The sequence below is a fragment of the Coturnix japonica genome, chromosome 7 (assembly GCF_001577835.2).
Source record: "Coturnix japonica isolate 7356 chromosome 7, Coturnix japonica 2.1, whole genome shotgun sequence".
NCBI classification, from domain to species: Eukaryota; Metazoa; Chordata; class Aves; order Galliformes; family Phasianidae; genus Coturnix; species Coturnix japonica.
The window spans coordinates 5,107,248-5,131,812 of record NC_029522.1 but is presented as its reverse complement, the minus strand read 5'-3'; the positions used below and the strand labels follow the sequence as shown (position 1 = coordinate 5,131,812).

Below are 24,565 nucleotides of genomic sequence, written 5' to 3'. Positions count from 1 at the left end.
GAGACAGTTGAGGTCTGACTGCATAAACAAACAAGTGAAGCTAGCTAGATTGCCTGAAGTTAGAAAGCCATGTAATCTGCAAAACTTCTTTGGAGGAAAGACCAAGTTAAAATTTGAGGACTACAACAGAGCTGAAGGCATCCTGTTTTTCAGAAAAGTGGGAAGCAGGTGGGTTACCGAAAGCAAGAAGTTACAAACTAACTTGAGCAATTCAAGAGGCTGAAAAGAAAAAAGCATGAAAAAATACACTGCATGTCTAACACATACCTGATGAAAAAGGCTTGTTTGCTAAGTATAATAGCTGAATCAGCATATTGATGAAAAGATGAAAAAATGCCAAAAAAAAAAAAAAAGAAATAAAAGCGTAACTTGTGGAAGACAGGCAAATTAAATTATTAATATATTTTAAGCCATGCTAGCAGTAATGTACTATTCAAGAAGAACATTGCAGATGCAATAAGTGAGTCATGAAATGGTATTTGAAGACAGATAAAAATAGTTTGAAACTGTTATGAAAAAAGCACTAATTAATTTCCCTGTATTATCTGTGACATTATTATAGCAGAAAGTGAAGTTCACTTTCAATCCAGAATATGTGCCCACAACAGATATTAAACCTACTGTCTTATTTATAATAAAGATGGTAGACAAACTGACTATTGCTGTTTTTGGTATTGGCTCTCTGGAAACTCATGTGCCTAGAAGAAATAACACCCGGCATGGAAGGGAAACTAATATTCTAAAGACATTTTTAGAAACATCAGAAAAAACAAACAAACAAAAAAAAAATCCCAAGACAACAAAATATGCTTACCTATTTTATAGCAATAGAAAGGCTTTCCAGTGATGAAGGAGGTAAACTAAATTGTTTTGTTATTTAAATTTAATTTAAATATATACTCATAAATTGTTTCTCTTGGGTGTGCTTTTCAGAATCCTTGTTTCTAAAGATTATAAATTTTATTCTGTTTCTAGATTTGTACTGTTCCTAAAAATTGCTTTATTCTCTAGAACACAAGAAAAATGCCTAAGACACTAAAATGTTATTTCTGCTCATCTTCAAAGGATTTGCACATTCTTCACACAGACAGAAGCAATCAACTCTTTATTTTGTCACATAGCAAAATACTGAGAATTGTTGAAATGGTTTTTATCTCCTAGCTTTTCTATGGGGGACTAATAGAAGAAATAAACAAATCGCATAAATGACAAAACTGCACAGAGACTAAGGGATATACATAAAAACACTAAAAACAAGCGAGCATCACCAACACATATCCCACTAGCAGAATTATATTCCCCTCATGTAATCATTAAATTTGTATGAATTCATTACAGATGTCAACTTCACTGAGTGATGAATCCAAAGTGTATTTTTAAATCTACTTTGCTCTCAATTTAGATTGTTACAGTTATACATAACATCAATATTACATATTTTTTTCTTGAAATCAAGACAAAAAGTACTTCAATTGCATAGTAGCGTGTTCTAAAATTGATAAGTTCTCAAAATTTGTTTTAATGGTGGTCATGTATTTTAAAGAAAAGATAAAAGACCAAACACACAAAATGTTATGGTAGCAGATCAGCTACTTCATCTGTTCTTAAGGAGACAGGAATCAAACATTCCTTCCCAAGCAGCCCGTTTTAATCTTATATGTGTACAACTATATTCTCTCACCCCTCACAGAGGGCTGTTGAAAGTCAGTGCATATTTGCAAGAGACTTGCTTTACTTTATAACTTTATATGCAGCCTAGTGCAAAACAGATGAAGGTTTTAAAGGAGAAAAGAAAGTAACATCTTCATATTTTCCATTGAAATTCACCAGTCCTTCCAGTTTCACATTTCCCAGCCACACTGACTCCATCTACCCCTGTTACTGCAGTCTTTCTTCCCTTAACCTTCCAGTCTCTTACCTTCCCCAAATCTGCTTAACCTCAGAATTCACCACTGCTGAAAAAACCAAGAACTTTTCTTTTTTCTTTTTTTCCCCATTTTTTCTCAGAGAAAACACGATAAATAGGCCTCTTTGCTTTTATAGGCCAGTTACTTTGTGGATCGGGGGTTCATGTTATGAGCTCAAGTCTGAGCGCAGGTACACTCCTAAACCCGTAGATTTATTTTCAGGCCTTAAATTATGCAAATATTTGTCAGTAAAATAAGCTGCCAAGAGGCTTAATGTTTTATATTCAGTCATTTTAATAGCACAGTGCATCGGTGTTTTGTATGTGGAAAAAAATCCAGCTGTCTCAGAAACTTACCTCAAACCAACTGTACGTGATCACAGTACAATCAAACAAAATAGAATATAACAGATTCACAATTTGTTAGACATTATTCTATTGAAGAGCACAGAATTTTATTCTACATGCTTATTATCTTACAGACTGTATAACACATGAAAGCATTGATCAATCTGTAAACTGTCATTCAATACACAAAAGCACAAGGAAGAGTAAATGCAAAGAAAGAACAAACAGAAATACTTGATAAGAATGCTCGGTCTTTTCCCAACCGTTTCTTGTTTCCTCTTGCATAACTGTGGATCATAAAAATGACATGCCTCAAATTCAATCACCCTTGTCCATGTGAGCAAGCACCAGCAATCTATAGTGGAAATTATACTACGTAGTAGTGCAAAAATACCTTGAAGTAGACATGAAATTCATTCACACTCACCTTCACAATAATCGAACCAAGAGCTGAGTTTAAAATAGCCTTAACAACAGTAAAACTGTGTTATGATAAATACATTCCTGTATATTCCAAATACAATTCTTTCTTAGGCTGTAAAATGAGCTTTAAATCAACACCTGCCAGTTCAAACCCCACAGATGTATTCATTTTGACTAAAAGATTTCTGCATCACTGCTTTTGGTTTTGATCTTTAATGCTTTGTGTCTGTCAGACTTCAGGACAGGACAAGGTGCGATGAGTATTTCACCATCTGATATCTATAGGAGATATTTAAGTAAAAATACATTTTTCACTTTGACTTGCCTTGCTTACCAAAATAACTGACAAAGATTGAAACCAATTCTTTAGTCTCAGATAAACTGGAAAACGAGAGGTAATGGAAAAGAAATGAAGAGCACAGATAAATACAGAGAACTGAGAACTACAGAAGCAAACTCTTACCAAAAGAGCTAGGAAACTTCTTGCGCTCTTGCTGTGGGTAACTACTGTTCACAGTATGGGACTCCTCCTCATTTGGAGCAGTTGGCGACAAATTTACTAAAAGAGGAAAAAAACAATGGGAGGTAGTGGGGTGAAATAATAAATGGTAGGCTAACTAGACACAACAAAGTATTGAAAATAAACTATAATTAGTAACTGCCTGATTTGTTCCACGATGTTATTAACACTACTATAAGACAGTGTTCCTTCAAGACCCGAAGGAAGAGGAAACTAATGTTTTAAGGCAACTTCAGGTTAGATCTAATTTTCTTCTTTCATTTTATTTGTGTGTGATTGAAATCAAACTTGGTTTGGTAAGGCTGTTATATTACTGGCAGATGTTTTGCAGTGATGGTACGTTTTCAAGCTATGTATTATTTATGACAAAAACAAACATAAAGCTAGATTTATTGTCCCCAGCTCACTATACTTACGTATTTCACCTGATGCATAAATCCCCAAATAAACAATAACATGAGCAGACAAGCCAAGGAGAGTTTGCATTAAAAACCAACAACTATGAACCGCAAAAGCAAATTCTTACCAAAAATCCCAGGAAGCTGATTGGGTTCTTCCTCTGGGGAGCTACTGTTCATATGGGTAGGACGTTCTTCATTTGGAACAACTGGCATTAACTTTGCTAAAAGAAAAATGAAAGAAAAACGATGAGGAAAAACACACACACACCAAAATTTCAGTATAATTAAAGTTTAAAAGCAACAAAACATTTTCTTTTTAAACTATAGCAATGGCTCCTTAACAACCTGGAGGCTGTGGATGAGAAAATGTACCCATCCCAAGAATACAACCCACTGCCCTGAGAAGTGGAGAGGAGTTAGGAAAGTTTAGTGTACTCTGATACACAACAATTCACTGGAACTATAAGGACAGGGGAATAGAAACATGATTTGTGGTCAGTCTAAGCTGCTGTTTCATAGCCCAAGCTGCACAGCTAAATGATTCAGAATTGAGACACAGTTTTTCCATTGTTCTTTGGTGGGAAGGTAGCAACCCACGGTAGGGAAACAGTAAAATTATACATCTTTTTTTCCTCACGAGACCCGTTTGAAAGGAGTATATTCAGATGTAAGGGTTAAAACATATGCATGTGAATATTTTATGGTCACTATCCCCTGATCAAGGTCGTTGATGAAGATGCTGAACAAAACCTGACCCAGCACAGACCCCTGGGGGACACCGCTAGTTACAGGCCTCCAACCAGACACCGCACCGCCAATGACAACCCTCTGCACTCTGCCAGTCAGCCAATTCTCAACCCACTTCACTGTCCACTCATCTATCCCATACTTCCTCAGCTTTGTTATAAGGATGTCATGGGGGACAGTATCAAAAGCCTTACTGAAATCAAGGTAGACTACATCTACCGCCCTCCCCCTGTCTACCCAGCTAGTGACATCTTCATAAAAGGCCACCAGGTTGGTCGAGCACGACCTCCCCTTGGTGAACCCATGCTGGGTACTCCTGATAACCTCCTTATCTCCCAGGTGTCTGGAGATGGCATCCAGCACAAACTGTTCCATCACCTTCCCTGGGACAGTGGTGAGGCTGACTGGCCTATAGTTACCCGGGTCTTCCTTCTTGCCCTTTTTGAAGACTGGAGTGACATTGGCCGTCCTCCAGTCTTCAGGCACCTCCCCAGTTCTCCAAGACCTCTGACAGATTACAGAGAGCGGCTCAGCAACAACCTCCGCCAGCTCTCTCAGCACCCGTGGATGCACCCCATCAGGTCCCATGGATTTATGGACCTTAATGTTTCCTAGGCACTCACGGACCACCTCTTCCCTGACTAAAGGGAAATCTCCCATTCCCCAGACTCTCTCAATCAAACTCCAGGGTCCGGGAATATACAATAGGCTTAATCAACTACCATGAGAAAAATAAAAAAGGTAAGAAAGTCATGTAATATTAATTAAAATTAATCAAATATATCATCTTTAACAGACTTTCCCTTTTTATTTTACATTTCTCATTTTTGTATATATACTTAAAAATACATAACTGTGTAAACTTCAGGTGTAAAACATTGCCCTTTAAGAAACTACTAAAATGTGTTTTTTCCCTTGGAGGTAAACACCTTCAAAACACAACGCTGTTTCTAGAAGAATGAAACTAAGAGTAATGAAGATGATGACTTACGGTTGCCTTGGCAGGTAGCCTGGCATTCTTCCAAACTCCTGAAGTTGTTCCGGTTTCCTAGGCACCCACCATACATGAATAGTTCACATTTTTTTGTCTCTTTGTTATAGAAATACCTGGAAAAAAATCCTCGGCAGATTCCAGGGTCTTTGTCATGATAACAGAGGTTGGGTTTTTCTGCGAACAAAGGTAAATGACAACAGGGTGAGGGAAGAAAAAACAACAACATACACCAGATGCTAAGACAAGAACAGAGTTGGAGGAAGTTGATATAATAAACTTAATCACTTTACAGTATAGACAACCTGTAAAATAACTGCAGTTTTAATGTACTGCTTTTGTTCTCTCTATATAACACTGCAATATCTATTAAAAATATTTGTATTTTAGTTTCAGATTCATTTTACATATTTTGCTAAAGGCAGAATAAGTATTCAGATTATTCAGAAAACACACAAGAAAAATTCCACATCATATTAGAATCTCTTCTCTCTTTTCTGATTATTGAAGCAATAGAACAGGCTTATTTTAAGGACAAGAGAGTAACCGGTGTCTGTAGCTGTCCTTCAAATCATTGATGAAAATGGGCAAAGATAAAATATCTCACCTTAGTGTGAACATTGCTGTTCTGCTTAGGAGATAGCCTGGAACAATAACAGGGAATCTATCCAAAGCAGCTATATACCTTATCGAAAACTGTCTAAGGTTACTGATGTAAACATAATTACCTCTTCCAATTTTTGCTATCATCACCTCCAGAGGCAATTCTGTAATACCAAAAAAAAAAAAAAAAAAAAGAAAGAAAAATAATTAATAAAGACAATGATGTCAATGTCAAGCCTCACCTGTAAAACAAGAATGCCTCGCAGTGACTGTGATCCCCGAAGAATAAGAATATAACACCTCTTCCCTTTCTTTATCCTCTTTATTAGAGAGGTAGCACAAAATCTTGGTACAAAGGATTGAACTATGTTTTCTCATGTGGGAAGAACTGACACACGTGAAACTAGAAGATAGGGTAAGCAGTGGAACTGTGCCCATACGGAATTGAACTGGCAAATTCCTCCTCATGTTACCAGAGTCAGAATCTTGAACCATATTGTCTTAGTCCTCAAAAGACATTTAATCATCTGACTTGTTTAGCCCCTATTAATACTGCCAACAGCTTCAAAGCAGATCTAGCTAGCAACAAAGACCTCTGACATGCTAATTCCTTTTGCAATGCCACATAAAGTCAGAGTAAAGTTATCTTTGTGCTGTTTATGATATTAAAACATCAGGTTGATTCTTAAAGGAAAAACTGGAGTTGCTGCTATGCTCTTCCTTGTTATGGAAGCAGAAACATCAGATACTTCAACAATCTTCATCCATACACTTTGTGTAATTTTTAATTTTCATAAAACAAACAAACAAAAATCTTCCAGAAGATTCATCCACAATATTCTGGCTCAATCAATAGCGGAAAGAAAGAAAACCTGTTTGCTTTTCTCTGTAAAACCTTCACAATGCTGAAGGCCTTAAATAATTATTACAATTCTGTTGAACTGCAAAAACAGAGCACTTGCTGTATATTTTGTATCTCATTTTCTTTTTTCTAATCATTAATTCAATTCCAACAAAACAGACCTTTAAAGTCCAACAGCCGTAACTGACATTTTAAAAGATAATTATTATTGCAGTTCTAATTTTGTTGAATCAGTAGATGTTAAAGATCTTTGACAGCCCTACCAGCTGCTCGAAGAAGCAGAAATGTAGAATGAGAAATTGGGTGTGATACTTTCAAAGCAATCGATGTGTTGACCACCATTTTATCGCAGTGTCAAAATCTATTTCATTTTAAGAACTCAATCAAAACACGACCCTAGCCAGAAAAAGAAGCTTTCTCATATTGCTCTCTATTTAACAATGTATCTTTCTAAATTCAGAATGTTTGCTTGCAGAATCTAAAATAATTCATATGACTAGAACACAGTATAACAACTGGGAACATAATCAGGGACCTCGTATTGGTATATTAACCAGAACTTTACAAAATTCTTAAAGTGTATAGATGACAGCTAGAAGAACTGATAGAAGAAGAGGAGAATGGGTACTGGCCTGTTACCACACATTTGTTCTGACATTCTTCCAGAGTTAGAAAGTTGTTAGCATTGCCTTGGCATCCACCATACTCAAATATTTCACACTCACGGCTTCGAATATTGAAGTAAAAGCGCATGTGGATTGCTTTGCATGGACCTTCGTCTGCTTTCAGGGCACAGTCTGAATGTCCCAGTTTCAGTGGTGGTAAAGGAACACCTGTGATAAAGAAAACAGGACAGCTGTTATCAAGCTGGTTTGCTGTAGAGTAACTGCAACATTAGATTGCTTGCCTGCTCTGCTAGAAAAGCACTTGCCAATATACATGCATAAAGCTCTGAACAAAAAACACAGATGTAAAAAGGTCGTCAACTCCATTGGAAGAACAGTTCCACTCAATCATATGGAAAACAGGTTACAGTTATCAACTGAAAGAGCTCATATTCTAAACTTTCAGGCCATACCAGAACTCTCTAGAGCAGCTACAGGCAGCCATTTATTCATAAGAGCTCACGAAAAATTCTCAACAACAAATACATTGAGAAAATCCTGGCAGCTCCCAAAGACACACTGACTACCACTGCATAAATAAAAAGCAGAAAAAGTGTCCGCTGGACTCTCTCTCTCCCATGCGTATCTAATAACCAACGCTGCTCATGAAAACTTCTCACAAGCAGTGTGGCAAGACAACCCTGCAGAGGGCACCATTCCCCTTCCAGGTTAAATGTTACCAGCACATAAACCCATCTGTTACAACTGAAAATTTACCATATTGTCATAATTTCTGAGATCTCACTGTTTTCATATTCGATCTTTCAATAGTCTTTAAAAAAAATGATATAATTTTTTTTGAGATCTTTTCCTGCAGTTTTTTACCAAAATGAATTATTTTTACCTTAGAGTGTTTTGAAAGGTTTATGGAGCCTGTATGCTTGCAACAGCAACAAGAACAGAGCTGAAATCTTTCCCTCGCTCTCCCAGAGCTAATCAGAACACTAATGTGTCTTAATGTTTATGTGTAAAAGAAGCACTATATGCAATTTCTCAGAAAAGAGGGGGAAAAAGTGACATCAAGCATTCACATGAACATTACAGAGCTTTCTCCTCCTCACAAGATAAAGTTTCCACTTTTAACTACAAGAATCCTCAGAAATCAACATTATTAGTTACCCCGCTCTGTGGCTATTTAGATTTAATGTACAAAATAGTCCTTATTATCAGAACTTTAAATGAAATGAACAGCTGAGATAAATCCTCATGAACAGTAAGGTCAGGTCAACGGAAGGTGACACTTACTCCATTTGGGGCATTTATCACTATTATACTTACAGGAAATATGTTTTACCAGTAAAATCTTTTAACCCATAACATGTAGATCCCTGAAAAATTAACACTTACTACACTATCACCGTTGTCACAAGAACTGTAGCAGATAATTTATCTTCTATTTTTAAAACTGACAAATGACAGACTGATGTCTCATTTCAACATATTTGGTCCCTAAAATGAGCTATTTCCTCATTAGTGAAATGATATTTACAGATTGCAAAGTCAGGAAGAGAAATTTAAAAATATTACTGAAGATTTCCTAACACAAAATGTGGATGCATTTTCATTAAAATTCCTACAGAGTTCAGCTTGCCCAACAGCTTTCTGAATTTTGCTTATTTCCTTATCTGGATAATCCTGAAGAATCACAATTTAGATATCGGAAGTGATTCCTAATGTCTAAATTTCTCCAATGTATAAAGTCCCTTGACTTGAAAAGGCTCAGATATAAAAGTTGAGAGGATACTACATTGCAAACTGAAACTTTAGAATCCCCTTAACTGGCAAAAGGGTGAAAAATGCTTCCAGAACATGCAAAGTATCAGTAACATTTGGATTAACTTCTGAGAAGCTAACATCAAACACTTCGAGCTGCACAGAAACCAATCTGACTCAAATGGGGACAGGTGTGACTTGGCAGCTGGTTATTTTCTTGGCACACAAGTAATAAAACCTCATAAATGACCTGTGCCAGAGACTTGGTCCATTCTAAAAGACATAGCAAAAAGTTACTTAGTACTAGAATTACAGACATAAAATTATGTTAGATCATTTTGCTTTCGACATTTTACCCCAGCCATGGTCTGGCCTATCAAAACAGAAATAATGTGCAAGCATAGTTGCAAAACTGTACAAAGATGATGAACAGATGGCTTGGTACAGTTTATCTTAGGAACTTTCTGGACTCCAAGCTTAGTTCCCAATAAAACCCCAAAACTTAATTATTGTTTTAGTTACCTCCTCAGGCCTTCCCACTGCAGTCACTGACACTGTTATCACTGTCATATGTGCTGATGTTTGCTGCAAACATTATGACTATTTCTATAGCACTTTTGCAATTTATGAATCAGCAGAGGCATTTATTTTCTTAGAAGTGCTAGTAAGTTACCATACTTCAACTAAAATAAGTACTCTGCAATGTCTCAGAAGGCCAAGCCCTCTCCATCTGAGCAATAACCAAATGACTCCACAGAAAGAAATCTCAAAAGGATTTACGCAAACTGAATCAATCCAGTACCTGGAAACAGAGACAGAGTCTTTCCCCATTAATTTATACCTGGGAACAATCAACTCAACATGAATGATGTAAAATTACATTTTCTTTTTTCTCAGAAAGATCCAATAGATGAGAAAGCAAACATGAGTATTTGGCCATTGCTTCACATAGATACCTGCCTGCACTCATTCCACACGCACAACATACAGAAGTCAGTCTGAAATGAATGCCTCCTATTAACTTCCATAGGAACTACACAACAGATACCAAGAGCACAATAACACTGGTTGACAGAGCAAATTCTCAGCTAACAACACTGTTGGTCAACATCGTCACTACCACTGGTTACGCATTTTCCACAGCAATGAAGAAAAACCTGCATGCCGTGATTCTAAAATCTATACCTGCAGAGGTGACCACTCTCACTGTTGGAATGGTTGAAATGCACCACCCACTGCCTTGCAGTGCTCACATCCAGTGTTTGATCTGCATAAACATTCAGCAAGTGTCCATCTATGTGAATGGGTGCCATTTTTTCCAAATGGAGGAATTCAATTAAACACAAATGTCAGAAGCTATTTTGTCAGACTGCCCCTGTGCTGTCACCTGTTGCAAGGCAACATAACGTAATAGAATAATGGTGAGCCCTCAAACAAGAAAGGCACTCCTATACATCAAGGTTAAAGAGAAATAATTTCCTTCCATAACAACTTATCTGACTACATTAACATGCTAAGTATAGCAGTGATGTGGAATGGCTTATAATTTAAATTGTAGTGACTAATATCAATGTGCTCTTAAAACACTCTCTTCATTTGCAGCAGCTCCATGATTGTGCATAATTAATAATTATTGTTCCAAGGATTACTGCTATTGAAGACTTATAAAAAGATACAATGTGGATGGAAATTTGCTAAGATGTGAGCTGTTAGTCTGTCAGCAACAATAACAAAAGGTTTCCCTTAGCTGTACTCCTTGTTGGGCTTCAAAATTAGACCTGTCAAATAGGACAGGTATTCACTACATCTTTCTCTGCAGCGTAAGAAAGGAATTAACATTTTCTAAAAGGAAAAAAATCATTTTAATGAGGCCCAAAAAGCATATTTTCTTCTCACCTGCTTTCTCAAGCATGATTTTTTTGTATGAAACTTAAATATATTTTGCAATGATACCCAGTGTAGAAACATGGAACCATTTCAATCAAGTCATAGTACGCTGAACAATGGCCTCGTAATGGTATGAGAATCCAAGAACCTCCCTTGTTCCAAGTCACACTTCTGACATTATTTTTCTTGACACAAACTACTAACTGTTGAGTTTTTGTTTATCCATCCATAGCAAGTCAGTTGGAATTATACAAAGAACTTATCTGAGGCCAAGGAAAACAACCAAGGCAATCCAGAATTGTATTATCCGTAGAACAAACACTGCAGATTAACTGTGACTGAAGAAAGCTGCACACAGGAGAGAGCAATACAGCTCTACACTGCTGTTCATCACATTTCTAACTCTCTTTGCATAGGAAGGCAAACTCTGAATTAGTACCAGCACATTCCTTTCCCTCAACACTGAAGTTTTCCAGGGAAACTAAAGGGGGAGTAATCTTGACATCTAATACCGGGTTAGGTTAGCATTAGATGTTTCAAAAAGCAAAAGAAACTGAAGTTCTTAAAGTCAGCTAACAATTTTGTTAGAGCTTAATGCAAAATCCAAGCTGCTCCCGACTCCTTAGAACTCAGTTTGTTTTTACCACTGTTTTACACTCAACTTCCAAATTTCCTTGAAAATTTTCCAGGTACAGAGTTACATCTACAGTGTATTCTATCATGGTGTGTTTTGGTTTTTTGTTGTTGCTTTGTTTTGATGTGAGATAGTTTTCTGTCAAGTCTTACCCAGAACATCCTCTTCTTCTCCATCATCAGAGTCATCAGTTGCATGTCCAGTGATATAGACAAACAGCAGGATAAAGGAGAAAGCTAAGAACCATCCTCTCTTTCTTCCTTTCATTTTCCTGAATAAAAAAAATTGACAACATACACTTGAATGAAGTTCCTCGATTATTTTGTCTAAGTTATTAGCAAGGTAGTACATAGTTTTACATATGCAAACTAGAAGCTTCCAGAAGAATATAAGATACATTAGAATAACTACATTGTAAGAGCAATGAGAAACAGGACAAGATTTTTGGTTTGTATTCAGCGGATGGCAAGTCTCTCGTCCCATCTCCAGTACAGACTAGAGGCACTGCTATTATTTTTATTTTAAGCTATGATTTTAAATCATCTTCCAGAATCCATAACTAATTAAAGTGTACCAGTTTGTAATATAAAGTAGTTCTTAATGTCAACTACACATGCACGGTTGACTGACATTTCTAATTCTACCAAATAAGTTTTACTCTACCTGAAAATCTGGGATTTGGCGTCAAGCTCAGGACTGTTTTTATAACAAGTATTTCATCACTTTATGATACCAGGTTCCTTGAAATTGCAATTCACAGCAGACAGTGCAACAAGAACTTCAACTTTTTAAGCAGTATTTTGTGTCTTGCAGACCCTCTTAATAGAGAATACTTGAATTAATAAGTCTAGTGCTGTTCTTTTCTACATAAGAGCAGTATAGCTGTAATCTTTTCTACGTAAGAGCAGTATAGCTGTACCCATTCACACAAAGAAAACTTCTTTATTCCATAGCTACTGGAAAGTTTAAGTTGCCAAAGGTCAAGTTGTGCACTCACATGTATGAAAGCCCCTCAGGAAAACCTTTGATTTAATTTTTTAGAAATACACATTCCCAAACTAATTACAAGTTCATTAGAGAACATAAGATAAGAGGCTCAGTATCTCCTTCCTTATAGATACCTTTTTCTCTTTAAGTATCATACTAAACTATGGCTAAGTTATTTAATAACAACTTCACAGAAATCTTAATAACTAGGAAGTCCCTTGCCTACAAGCACTATTTTTTCTTTACTATTATTGTCCTCATGTTTATGAGGAGAACTGATACAGACGCACTAAAACAACGAGGGCAAGAGGATCTATGAGAAGAACTTGTCACTGATCTTTGCATATAGCTTTACACTATGAGAGCTGTAGAGACGCTACAGCTATATAGCAGGTGGCAAAGAGGAGTCACCTTTAAGAGATTAAACTTTTCTGACTGGTATATCTTTGGCTATGACGTTATAAGTAAAACATCACCATAGTATCTAAGAAAACACAAGCAAGCAAGGAAGTCTCAGAAAGGTGAAGTACACACAGAAAAAAAGAAAAAATAAAACAATTTTTAACAGCCACTCAGAAATGTGCCAGAACCAGAAATTGCAATTGTATCTTCAACACCAAATCAGAGACAGAATTTTCACTTCTCACTCTTCAATTGATAAATGTTCTCCCCATGCATACTCACTGTTTTCCTAACTAGCAGTGTTTGTACTAAAAGGATATGTTTCACTTGGCTGACCGTGGGATAACCTTACATTACTAAAAGACAATAATGAAAACCACCAACTATGGCAATGTGTTATGAACTCATCAGTTCATTCCAACTTTTCAGACAAAACTCAATTGCAATAGACAATGCTACTGTCTGCATTTACTTGTGTACCCTATTCAGTTATCAACCTTGCTCTTTTATTTGTCTGTTTAGTAGTCTCTCACTTATGTGTGATGAATACGTGCATTCATCATTCTTTCTGACGAATGCTACCTTCCTGCAAACAAGTTGTTACAATGTTATCTTATTGATCATCTTTGCAAATAATGTACTATTAGAGGAAAAGAAGAATCTTTACTGAAATGCCAAATGCTCTCCACTCAATACTTCCCAGTTCCAGGCTTGGCAAGAGCACGATAAAGTCTCTTATTAAGATATTCTCAACATTTCAATTCATTGCTCAGATAATTTTCAGTTTTTCAGTCAATCAAACAGCAGAATCCCACTTCAGTACTTACAGAAAAGTAACTATTCAAGATCAAGGGCAATGGCATTACCATCACAGTTTCAGTAAGACTGCCCTAAATTTGATCTGCTTCTATGTGCTAGGACAGAATTTAATGCTAGAATATCCACATAGAAGGATCTGTTTATAGACTGCTTGGCAAAAATCATGTTTGAGACAGTAGATGCTAGGAATAAATCTCATAATACATAATATGGAAAGGTTTTAACAAACTAAAATAATACCATAACAGCACAAGGCTAATCCAAAATAAACCAAGAAAATGGCTAAAAAAGTTTTATTGACTACATTGCTGCTAAAAGTGAACAGTTGAAAATCTTCCTATTCAGCTTTTATAGGTCACTCCATGATTTCCAGAAACAGAACACCTCTTATGATGCATTTAGCTCAAAACAAGATTTTCTTCTATGCAAAATGATGTGCTGCAAGGTCTGACAACATTTTTATGTTCTTATTCCAGCTTTAGATAAACAGTTATGGTAAATGTCTTTATTCATGGTCTGAAAAAAAAAACATCCATGCTTTAAAGGGGAACAAAAGAACTCTGTGCAAAGTTGTCTATATATGTGAAGACATATATATACATATATATACACACATATATAGACAATGTGAAGTTGTCTAATACTGTCTTTATTATTTCAGACACATCTTATTTATATTAATTTGAAACTAGCGAACTCTAAAATAAATTCACAATTAAGAAAAAACTGCAAAGGGAGAAATATTAAGTCAAACACTTCAAGTCTTCAGCAGGATCATGTAAATAAAAACAGTGATAGTTTGACATTTAATCTAGATAAGACCATTCAAGCTAAATAAAATATCATAAAATATTCAGCTCAGTAAAACATTCAAAGAACTTGAGTGAAGGATTGCACATAATGGGAAAGATGGGGCATGTTTTGAATCCACAGGAATTCATGTTAAATGGCCTGATTATTGAGACCAAAATGTGGAAACTTTTGGGAGTACAGACAGCCCGTTAGTCCAGCAAGGTTCTTAACAAGAACAGCCAGGGGTCAGTTCAGCATTAATACTGTTTTTTCTATACATCAAAATACCAGTAAAGCAAATTCTTTGAATTCTTAAGAATCTTTCCTTAGGAACTGGCAGTTTGTTGATCGTCAACTAACCAGCTTTTAGAGACATTTTTATATCTAAAAACAGACAACATCTAAGTTTCTTGATAGTGGAATCAAATGGTAACACAGTGACTTGGCTACTGAATTAATTAAACTCACATTTGTGAGTAATGCCACTCACTTCTGCCATGCTAGACAAAGCAGACCACAAGTAATAAAGCAAATTCCACAATGAAGATCTTTATTATCCGGTCTTAAATAGCCAGACTTGTTTTGCCCTTTTACATAAATACAAAAAAAAAAACCAACAAAAATTTCTATGCTTTTAGCAGAAAGGACCAGAGCAGTTAAAAAAATTGCTGTACTTTCTGAGACTTTTTCATGTATAGTTACTTAGCAGACAGTTCTGCACGATACCAGAATGTTTAGAAACAACCATTCTTTTTTCAGCATGGTATTTATCTCTAACCAGCTAATGGGAAAAAGCAAAACAAAAGCTAGCATATCCGTAGAAGCCAGAAACAGACAGTTTCAGAAAATGCCATCAAGTGACACTGTAATGACTCTAAAAGTGACTCATTCACAATGACAGGCCAGGAAATGGAAGGGAAAGAAGAAAGAAAAAAGCAAAGAACACAGTACATGGAAGAACATATAGCAGGAGATAGGCTATGTGTAGTCAGAAGTTAAATTTAGCACATCCTGAAATTAAAGACAAGGAAGTCTAATTAGACATTATTATAGCACCTCTGATATAAAACCAGACTTTTATTAGCTCACCATAGTTCTAAGGCATTATATTCAACCTATATTCATTTTGCAACAACCACCAGGAACTGTACAATAGATAATTAACAGAACATACCTGTAGCATGGTCTCTCAGCCTGTTAAGTCAGTGGGTTGCCTGAAAGCATTTTTTACTGCATTTGCTGTTTTACAGCTATTCCAATTAGTATATTTACTTACTGCCTACCACATCATTTATCAATTCTAATAAAATTACGTCCCTTTAAACTGAAAGACAAATCACAGGCTATACAAAACAAATCTTTGAGATGCATCTGCACCCTAGTCCTGAAAAAAACAGCTTAGCATAAGAAACATGTCAATTTCATTGGCCAACATTTCTTTTTCTGTTTGGTAAGATGTATCCCACAATGTTTTCACAATGTGTCAGTAGTACTTGTATTCTCTGAATGTCATTGCCTTAGGGGGATAGTTACTAAAGGTCTGAGTTTCAGTATTTTTCCTTCCTAGTTCCTTTTTTTTTTTTACAACAATGACACATTACATTCTGCGAGCATGCAAGAACTGAGCCACCTTCCCAGCCTTACCAAACTAGACTCCTGCTAAGATTTATTTCCAGAGTCGCATGTTGTTTTGACAACATACATCAGAACGGCTTAAAAAGTAAAACAAACATTTTATATCAATTCAGTAGTGAGAGGGATTATCCCTCTTCAACCACTCTGGCAGTACTGCCTTGACAAAGATTTTTCTTTGTGCAAAATAATGCTGAAGCAATAAGTAGTTTCCCTTTAGGTGCGGCTTCACAGGTGAAAAAGACTGAGAAAGCACCATGGCAGTCGTACACTAACACATCAGTCTATCTTTTAAAGATCTACTCATCAGAGAATCTCCTGTCTAGAAGAGATGTTAATGCAACAAGTTGCTGTATTTAGTTTTTATATTCCACCTGCCTGTTTCCTTCCTCATACTTGCAGCAGAGAAGCCCCACTGTACATTAAATGAATTTCAATTTCCACCTCATAGAAGACTGAGGATGCAAATCAAGGTCAAGAATTAACAAGTCAGTTATTCCTTTTTATGAGACAACTGCATCTTTGTGACACATTACGTTCCAATCTAAGGTAAATCTCTACTCATATCCATCCTTGTTTTCATTGTGACATAGCTTCCAACAGCGAAAGGAAGTATTAATTTGTTCCTACCAAATTACTTTTAAACATGTAATAAAACAAATCACTAATGTACATTATTTCACAAATCTAAAAACAACCAAAAGCCTACCACAACCACATCGCCAATCCTGTGCTTCTCTAATGGACTGAATCATTTCAGTGCCTTATATCTGTCATCAGTTCAGGTGTGTGCATTTTAGCATTGTACTTACTACAGAAATATACCTACTTGATTGCTCTTATGTGAAGCTGTCAGCTACTACGGAGAGGCATAGGAGCAAACCATCTGCTACAATGACACATCTCATGATTGATTTTAACCCTACCTGACAATTAATGTTATGAAACCTCATCATAAATGACGTTTTGCACACACACCCAACATCAAAATAATCATTTTCATCCTCTGTCAATAATCAAGTTCAGCTCACCCTACCTTTCTCAAGTGGATACAGAACAAATTTTAACTTCAGTGGATGTGTGAGCTTTGGATTACTGCACGGTTAATGCTGCAATTAAGACCACTGGGAATACCTCTCACTTTAAACTGCCTCAAATTATTGACCTGCAGAGTCTCAAAACTAAAATAAAACAACGTGGCAAGCCAGACAGAGAACTGACACGAGCTTGACAAAGCTGTGGAGGGGAAGCAGGGGAACTTAACAAAAAAATGAGTAACAGTGACACAGGAGAAAAGTAGAAAATGTTTACAGAAAAATACTAATGCACACCTTTATGTTAATGCATACTGCACCAGTGAAGTAGTTCTTTCATATAATTCAAGTATTTCCAAACTACTTGTCTCAATGACTGTTCTCAATATAGTTATTGTAAAATCAGATCATGGAAATCTCTGTGTTCTGCAAGAAGGATGTCTAATTTTCTTGAATCAAGGGTCAACATATTAAAAGGCCTAGTATTATTTTTCTCTAAAGAGCAAATCAAATTAACCAAGTAACTTGGAGGGTATAATCAGTTGTGCATAGCACATATCACAGAAGGTGACAACAACACTAACAGAAGAAAATGAACAGTTGCATTAACAGCAAGGGGGCAAATGCCCTGTGGAAACTGATCATAGTTGTGAGCAAAAATTAAAAGGACTAAAAATAAATCCATTTTACTGTGAAGTAACTATGACAGGAAAGGAATTGTATGACTTCCCATATGGTTTTGCTTCATTCTGTCCCCAGGGAAACTTTGTCCCATACTCTTGTAAAGTAAAATAAATACAGCTTCATAAGATAAACAAATAAGAATGGGGGGAGTTCATCCTCTTTTTGTTCTTTTTTAAAAAAAAAAAAAAAAGTATGAAAGAAAAAGAAAAAAGGGTAGTTCTCCCTAGTTTAAGTGCGGAGATCCATAGAAATTCAGACCCCATTTCTAATCCTTACAAAAACACACCTAAGCAGTTTTTGTTTCTTTAGGAATGGTCAGCTTCTCCTAGTTTTAAGAGTGAAGATAAAAAAGACAGTTCAAAATTGAGTCCAAACAAAAAGCAGTAAGTATTGGAAGTGGATCATAAAATCTTGCTCCAGAATTGCTGTATACAATACTCTTGTAATTCTTGAGGCTTGTAAACTCTACTATGTTAGCTTTTGTTGCTATTTTTTATTTTCATGTTTTTGTATGCTCTTTCTGGTTGACACTGCCCACAAACGCTGAATGCACAACAGCAAACACAATACACAACAAAATCAATATACTTGCAAAGTGCTTCTGGAAACTACCGCTTTGATTTGAAATGCAGGAGAAAGTTACTGCTAGTATCATCTTTCTAAAGTAAATGTAGGAACCAGAATAGCTTCTCAGAACGTGAAAGACAGCATCAATTCCTCTTTTTGTCCAGAGACATCATACTCAAGCTTCCAGAACCTACCTAAATTCCATTGCTACACCTGTGTGCTCTGCACTCAAGTAATTTAAGGCTTACAGAGCTAGCTAGATAGAAGAATAAGATTAAAGATATTAGTGACCCTGTACTGGACAGAAAATCTCAATGCTTCTGTTGACGTATTTAGCATGGAGAGTTTACTGGAGAAACACATAAACAATTCCTGAAGCTTGGTCTGCAACCCAGTAATTCTTCTCTGACTGTGGGTCTGCTTTAGCAAGAGGTTATATTACAGTCTCTCTAAAGACTTTGGATATGTTTTCTAATAGATTGTAAGTGTGCTCTTTTACACCTTGACTTTGCCTCATAGTCACATTGTATCCTGGACCATTTTTCCTCAGTCTCTGGATGTGTCTTCTAAGAGAGATTCTGCCTCCTTTTTTTAGGTATATTCCACCTCATGGCCCTTCAAATACAATTCTCCACCTTTAAAATTTAACAAGCTTGAGTTTTGACCACTAAAGGTCCAATATTAAGGAGAATTTGAAAACTGCATTACATTAATTGCTCAAACAGGCCTGAATTGAGAAGACCATAGAATAACAGTTAAAACTTATTCTGCATTTAGAATATCAGCTAGATGAGTTACAACTGTGTTGTCATTAGCAATATTACCAAGTGTGGACACCGTGCTGAAAGGCTAAAAGCACTGAGACCATATAACTACACTGATAGCTGAAATACACTTCATCTACAGACTGCAAGTCAAACAGCACACAAAGTAAAGATAAACTGAATTATTGAAAGTTTACCTTCAGAAAAGAAAGTCAATTTAAAGAATAGTTGAATATTTTCTATAACGAAAGCTATATTAAAAAAACAAAATATATAGATTTATCGAGTAATTGCTCGTGTGACTACCTTTTAATGACAATTTATGTATTTGGTAGGAAAAGAGGCTAGAGCAGCATGCGTTCTCATCTTCAGCTCCTTAATGTTGTTCTAACTGAATGCATGACGCACAGTGTAAACTCTTTACTGATTACTGATGGCAAATTCAGCTTAATAATCCAAATGAATTTACTGAGGATGGAGGTATTTGTCACCTTTACAGGTGATCACAAACTCTCTTCTAGTATAATTTAAGTACATGAAGAAGGTTACAAAGGAAGGACAATTTTTCCCAAGTAGATGCCTAGAAATTACTTAAGCTTGCCTCAGATGTTCATATCTGTACTGACAGCTTGGACTTCCTGTCTTTGCAACTGTCCGTAAGGCATTCAGGAAGGAAGGTTTATATCTTCATATGTTTTCCATGAAGTACTTTGATGACTAATTTCTATAGTACTGAGTCACACTGACCTTTCACATACTCTCCCCCCTTCTAAACTGGTGTCCTCTCTACTCTACTTTTCTCATTGTTACATGCCTTTTCCTCTTTCAAGTTACATAAATATTTTCTGGCTCCATTATTTAAAATTTTAGATTAGTTTTTGTTTTTGTTGTTCTTTTTAATACAGTCTAGCATCATTCTTTTTCATTAAACAGTTACTTAAAATGAATTTTAGACAGATCCTTAAATAAGATATTAAAGAAGACACCAGTGATGGTCAGACCAACAAAATCTGCAAGCCTCATTCACTATTCCGTTTATTGTTCAAACGTTTACTTACTTGAGAATTTCTATAATACACTGTGAGTGAAATAGTTTTGTACTAACATCAGATTAATTTGACTCTCAAACGCTCTCACAGTATTACTTGCTTCAAACGTTACAAACCTTAGAAGGATATGAAATAGCCCAGCAGAATCAAGTCTGAGCCAAGCCTCCCTTGAAGCTGCTGTATGAGAGGATTTTTTCTATTAACTACAGCTTTTTTTCCTTTTTTTCCCTTCAAACTGCAACAAATGGCTTTGCTTGAAAAAATCTTCAACTTATTTGAAGCTAAAAATACCTTAATCTGGCATTCCGAAAAGCAAAGATGAGTTGCATTAATATTTGTAAAGCTACATTAATTGCTGCCCTGTTTCAGATCTCTAAACCATAAGTCTCCCTTTTTGCAGCACATATTACTGGACTGTGAATCTAAATATTTGAGTTCCCCACCTATCACATTCTAAAGAAAACCTTACAGCAGACACTTTACTACCAGCTAAAAAGAGATTTGTAAAGCAAAGATGTTACCAAGTACTCACCAAACTCCTAGAAACAGTTCTTGAACTCGGAAAGAATTCCTGAATCAGTGCTGAATGTGATCCTCCCCTACTAATTCACGTTTCAGATACTATGTGGGGGTGTGGTGTAAAACAACAAGGGCACAATTGCAAATTGATCTTCCTAGAGCAGCCCCCTGACTGTTGATTCATCAGCTAGTCGATGCTGCTTTTGCAGAGCACAGAGGTTTACTCTGTGTAGAAGTCAGAGATCTGCAGCAGCAGCCAGGAAGTTTCCTGTCTCAAGTTGCCAGATCTGCCTGCAGTTTACAGCAATTGCTTTCTAAAAAGCACTAGCTAACTTGAAATACACTTTTAAAGAACAACTTACAGAACGTAGAATATTCTGTTATTTGTTCCTAACAGACTTTGATTCTGGAGGATGCCATATTCACTGCATTTTTAAGATAGAGACGTTGTAGTTTATTACTCCGGTGTCTTTTTTTTTTGATTGTTTTGTTTGTTTTGTGTTTCTTCATGTTTATCTGTTTTTAAACAAAGCCATGCTATGCACACTAGATCTAGGCTAGATTCATTGTAACATCTGGAGCCTGACTGTGATAAAGGGCTCTGCTGCCTTTAGTAAAATACATGCAGTCCTTCTGTGAAACTAAAGGTAAACATTAGTACAGTATCCAACCCTTTCCTCAGCCACTGTACTCCTGTAAGACAGAGCCATTTAACTTGCCCATATAAAGACAGTAGACTATTCCTGGACACAACACAATGGGAACTTCCCAAGTAATGAATTAAAAAGCCAAAAGGAACAGATGAAGAACAGTAACTTATACAATCAGTAGCTGTAACCAACTGCAATTATTTCCAGGCAAAGACAAACAAAGGAGTCAAATAACTTTCATGGAGGATTTAAATTTTTATGTTAATCAACATCCTCAATCAGATAGGAAATTTCTCAAAGCCAGTTAACAGGCTTATTGGTTCTGAAAGAAACAGAAGTGCTTCTGGTAGCATTTTGGATGTTCTGTCCATTGTACCTGGATTTTAAGTATGTTTGCAACACATCTCAGGGCAAAGTCTGTAGCCAGCTGAGTTGACCAACTATTGACTGGGTCAATAATCAAATGGATTACCTACCCCAAGGTAGACTAGAAGAACTCAAAATGTAAAGGGGCAGCTTAAATGCTGGGGATTGGGTTCTGCTGTACAGTTACTAATTACCAACTCCTAGCTCAGATAAAGGGGAGAGCAATCCCTTCCCAGAGAAGCTAGTTAAGTGGAAGCAGTCCGCCTGTCATGTGTGTAACATTAAACCTTTGAAAAACATTTTGGGGGCCCATGCATTAGGAAATGATATCTGGTAGTGCTACCCATACATCTCTGTAAGGTTCACAAGTAAAATGAGATATATACTAAAATCATATAATGGTTTAAAAAATAAATAAATCTGCCTGTAAATTTACTATAGAAATAACATCAACTAGGTTTCCAAAAACGACACACCTCATCATTCTGATGTTCTTACAACTCATTTCCGTGAATGAGCAGAAATTCAAATTTATTCTGCTATACAAAGTAATTGCATTGCAACTGCTTTCTGTGCAGCCACACTGGATACTGAGTGGGCTTAATTTACCAGTCTGTCCAAAACCATTTCAAATCTAAAGACTTGACCTGGTATAAACTTCAAGTTGGCATTTTTGTTTATTTTTTTTTATGAGTAATGTTGAAATACTTAGAGCATATGCAAAAAAATGTTGCAGGTTTCTATCATAATGTATCAGCACCACTTCTTTTCCCCAGAAATCTTGCTTGGGTCACTCAGAGCTAGTGTGCAAAATAATACTCCAGCCCACTTGGCATGCTACTTTCTGCTGACCTATTTTGAAGAAAATCAAGGTTCAAAGGTCAAAGGAAAGCCCAGAGAGCATTTATGTGATTAATATCCTATAGCCAGGATATCTTTACTCAAGGAAAACACTCAAGAAAATCACAGACTGGAGAAGAGCAGGAAAAGCACGGCAGAAAGGTCTGAAGGACAGCAGACAAGACCGGAGCTCCTAAATACTTTAAAAATCATTCATATCTCCAATAATTCTTAATAATATTAAGAAATCTAACACAAACATAGTTTGTACCATCATTGTACCCCAAAAATTGTCTTACAGCACATTATTTTTTTAATACCTTTCTACCAGTAAACAGATATATATATGTATGTACCAGCAGGACATCAGGAAGATGGAAAGAAAACGGTTAATAACTAACCTCAGAGCTGAAGAGTACCAGAGCAGTGGTCATCTGGAATTTGTGTCACCAGTCTGAGTTGAAGATTACAGAGGCTGAAAGGGACAGAGGGAGAGACAGTGAGCTTCAGATTTAAATTTTCCAGTACTACGCAGCTTTATTTTATATGTGTAAAACTGATCAGTCTTTGCAAAACGTTATACTTGAATTCAGTGTTGTTCAGAAACAAAAATTAAGTGCAAATGTCAAATATTGCTATTTTACTGTGAAAAAATTCAGGCTAAGCAACACAAAATTATATGCAAAGTTTTATGTATGCATGTACAATATACATAATATACATTAATACACACATACAATACATAATTTTAGGGAAATCTATAATACGTGAGGCAAGACTGGCAATAAAACACAGTTGGAGAAACACAAGTATTTGCCTATGCAAGCTGTTGTTCAGGTCATAACACAAGTGGTTCTTTCAGTGAGGGTGTGACATTGCTTGCATTCTCCTTCAACGACATAAATATTTCTTATGTTTTATTGCCCCCTAGTGATGACAATTCATTTTTCCACAGCTTAATACTTTTACAAATTCCATAGAACAGCATTCTGTCTCCCACCTTTAATTAAGTAAATCAATACTTAATACATCTTTACGGTGCTTGAATTGGGAACCTCTTAAAAAACTATTCTCAATCTTCATAAGGAACTAGACAGCACCTTTACAGGAAAAATACAGTCAGCATGGTTGTCTTGTCCCACTGATCTTAAAAAGTGAAGGGTAAGAGATAGTAGTCACTATCATCATGTATGGCAAAAGCTCCAGAAGAACTTTTCCTCAATGCAGAAGCATCTACTCCTGCAAAACTTCTAAAAAGACAATATGTTGCTATTTTTTTCCATGCACAGTGGCATGGCAAAATATAATAAGTTGGGGATCAGCTACATAGCACAGACTCCACATTTGCACAGCTAGTAGTCAGTTTTGTAGTCAAGCATTACATTATCTCATAATCAGTTCATCTTTTTTAAGGCAGCTGAAGTGAATAAAGAACATGCTTGTTTTTCCATCTGAGGTCATCTATATGCAATGATATGCAACGACATGCAACTTCAAGACTGTTCCTGGGTTATTAAAGAGGAAATTTAGGTAAGCTCCTTTTATTAAGATGGAGCTTTGTGAGTAGCTCTGATAAGTGGTTTGTACCATCTCTCTCATATTATTTGTGTTGTGGTCTTTAAATCATTTAATATTTAAAACTCACATTAAAAAAACATGGTAAAAAAACCACATAAGGATGGCAAGAACCCAGCAGCTGGCCCTTGAAGACCTGTATCTGTAAAGCACTTCTCCCCTTTTATTCCCTGTTCTGTAACTTC

General features: G+C 36.2%; 1 protein-coding gene across 6 annotated transcripts in view; it reads right to left on the bottom strand.

Annotated features, from left to right (window-relative positions):
- TFPI (tissue factor pathway inhibitor) overlaps positions 1-24,565 on the bottom strand; it is a 50,603-nt gene that overhangs the window by 3,904 nt on the left and 22,134 nt on the right. Inside the window, exons 1-8 of one of the 6 annotated variants that reach the window (XM_015867890.2) lie at positions 20,963-21,210; positions 11,853-11,971; positions 7,434-7,634; positions 6,065-6,103; positions 5,337-5,513; positions 3,724-3,819; positions 3,141-3,236; positions 2,340-2,541 (exon numbers count right to left, since the gene is read on the bottom strand). In XM_015867890.2, the coding sequence (XP_015723376.1) occupies positions 2,429-2,541; positions 3,141-3,236; positions 3,724-3,819; positions 5,337-5,513; positions 6,065-6,103; positions 7,434-7,634; positions 11,853-11,967 (837 nt within the window). In that variant the 5' untranslated portion in view covers positions 11,968-11,971; positions 20,963-21,210 and the 3' untranslated portion in view covers positions 2,340-2,428. Of the gene's footprint in view, positions 1-2,339; positions 2,542-3,140; positions 3,237-3,723; positions 3,820-5,336; positions 5,514-6,064; positions 6,104-7,433; positions 7,635-11,852; positions 11,972-15,874; positions 16,047-20,962; positions 21,211-23,206; positions 23,281-24,565 lie in introns of those variants that run through there. The other 5 variants (XM_015867886.2, XM_015867889.2, XM_032445705.1 and 2 more) reach the window with 5 other exon arrangements.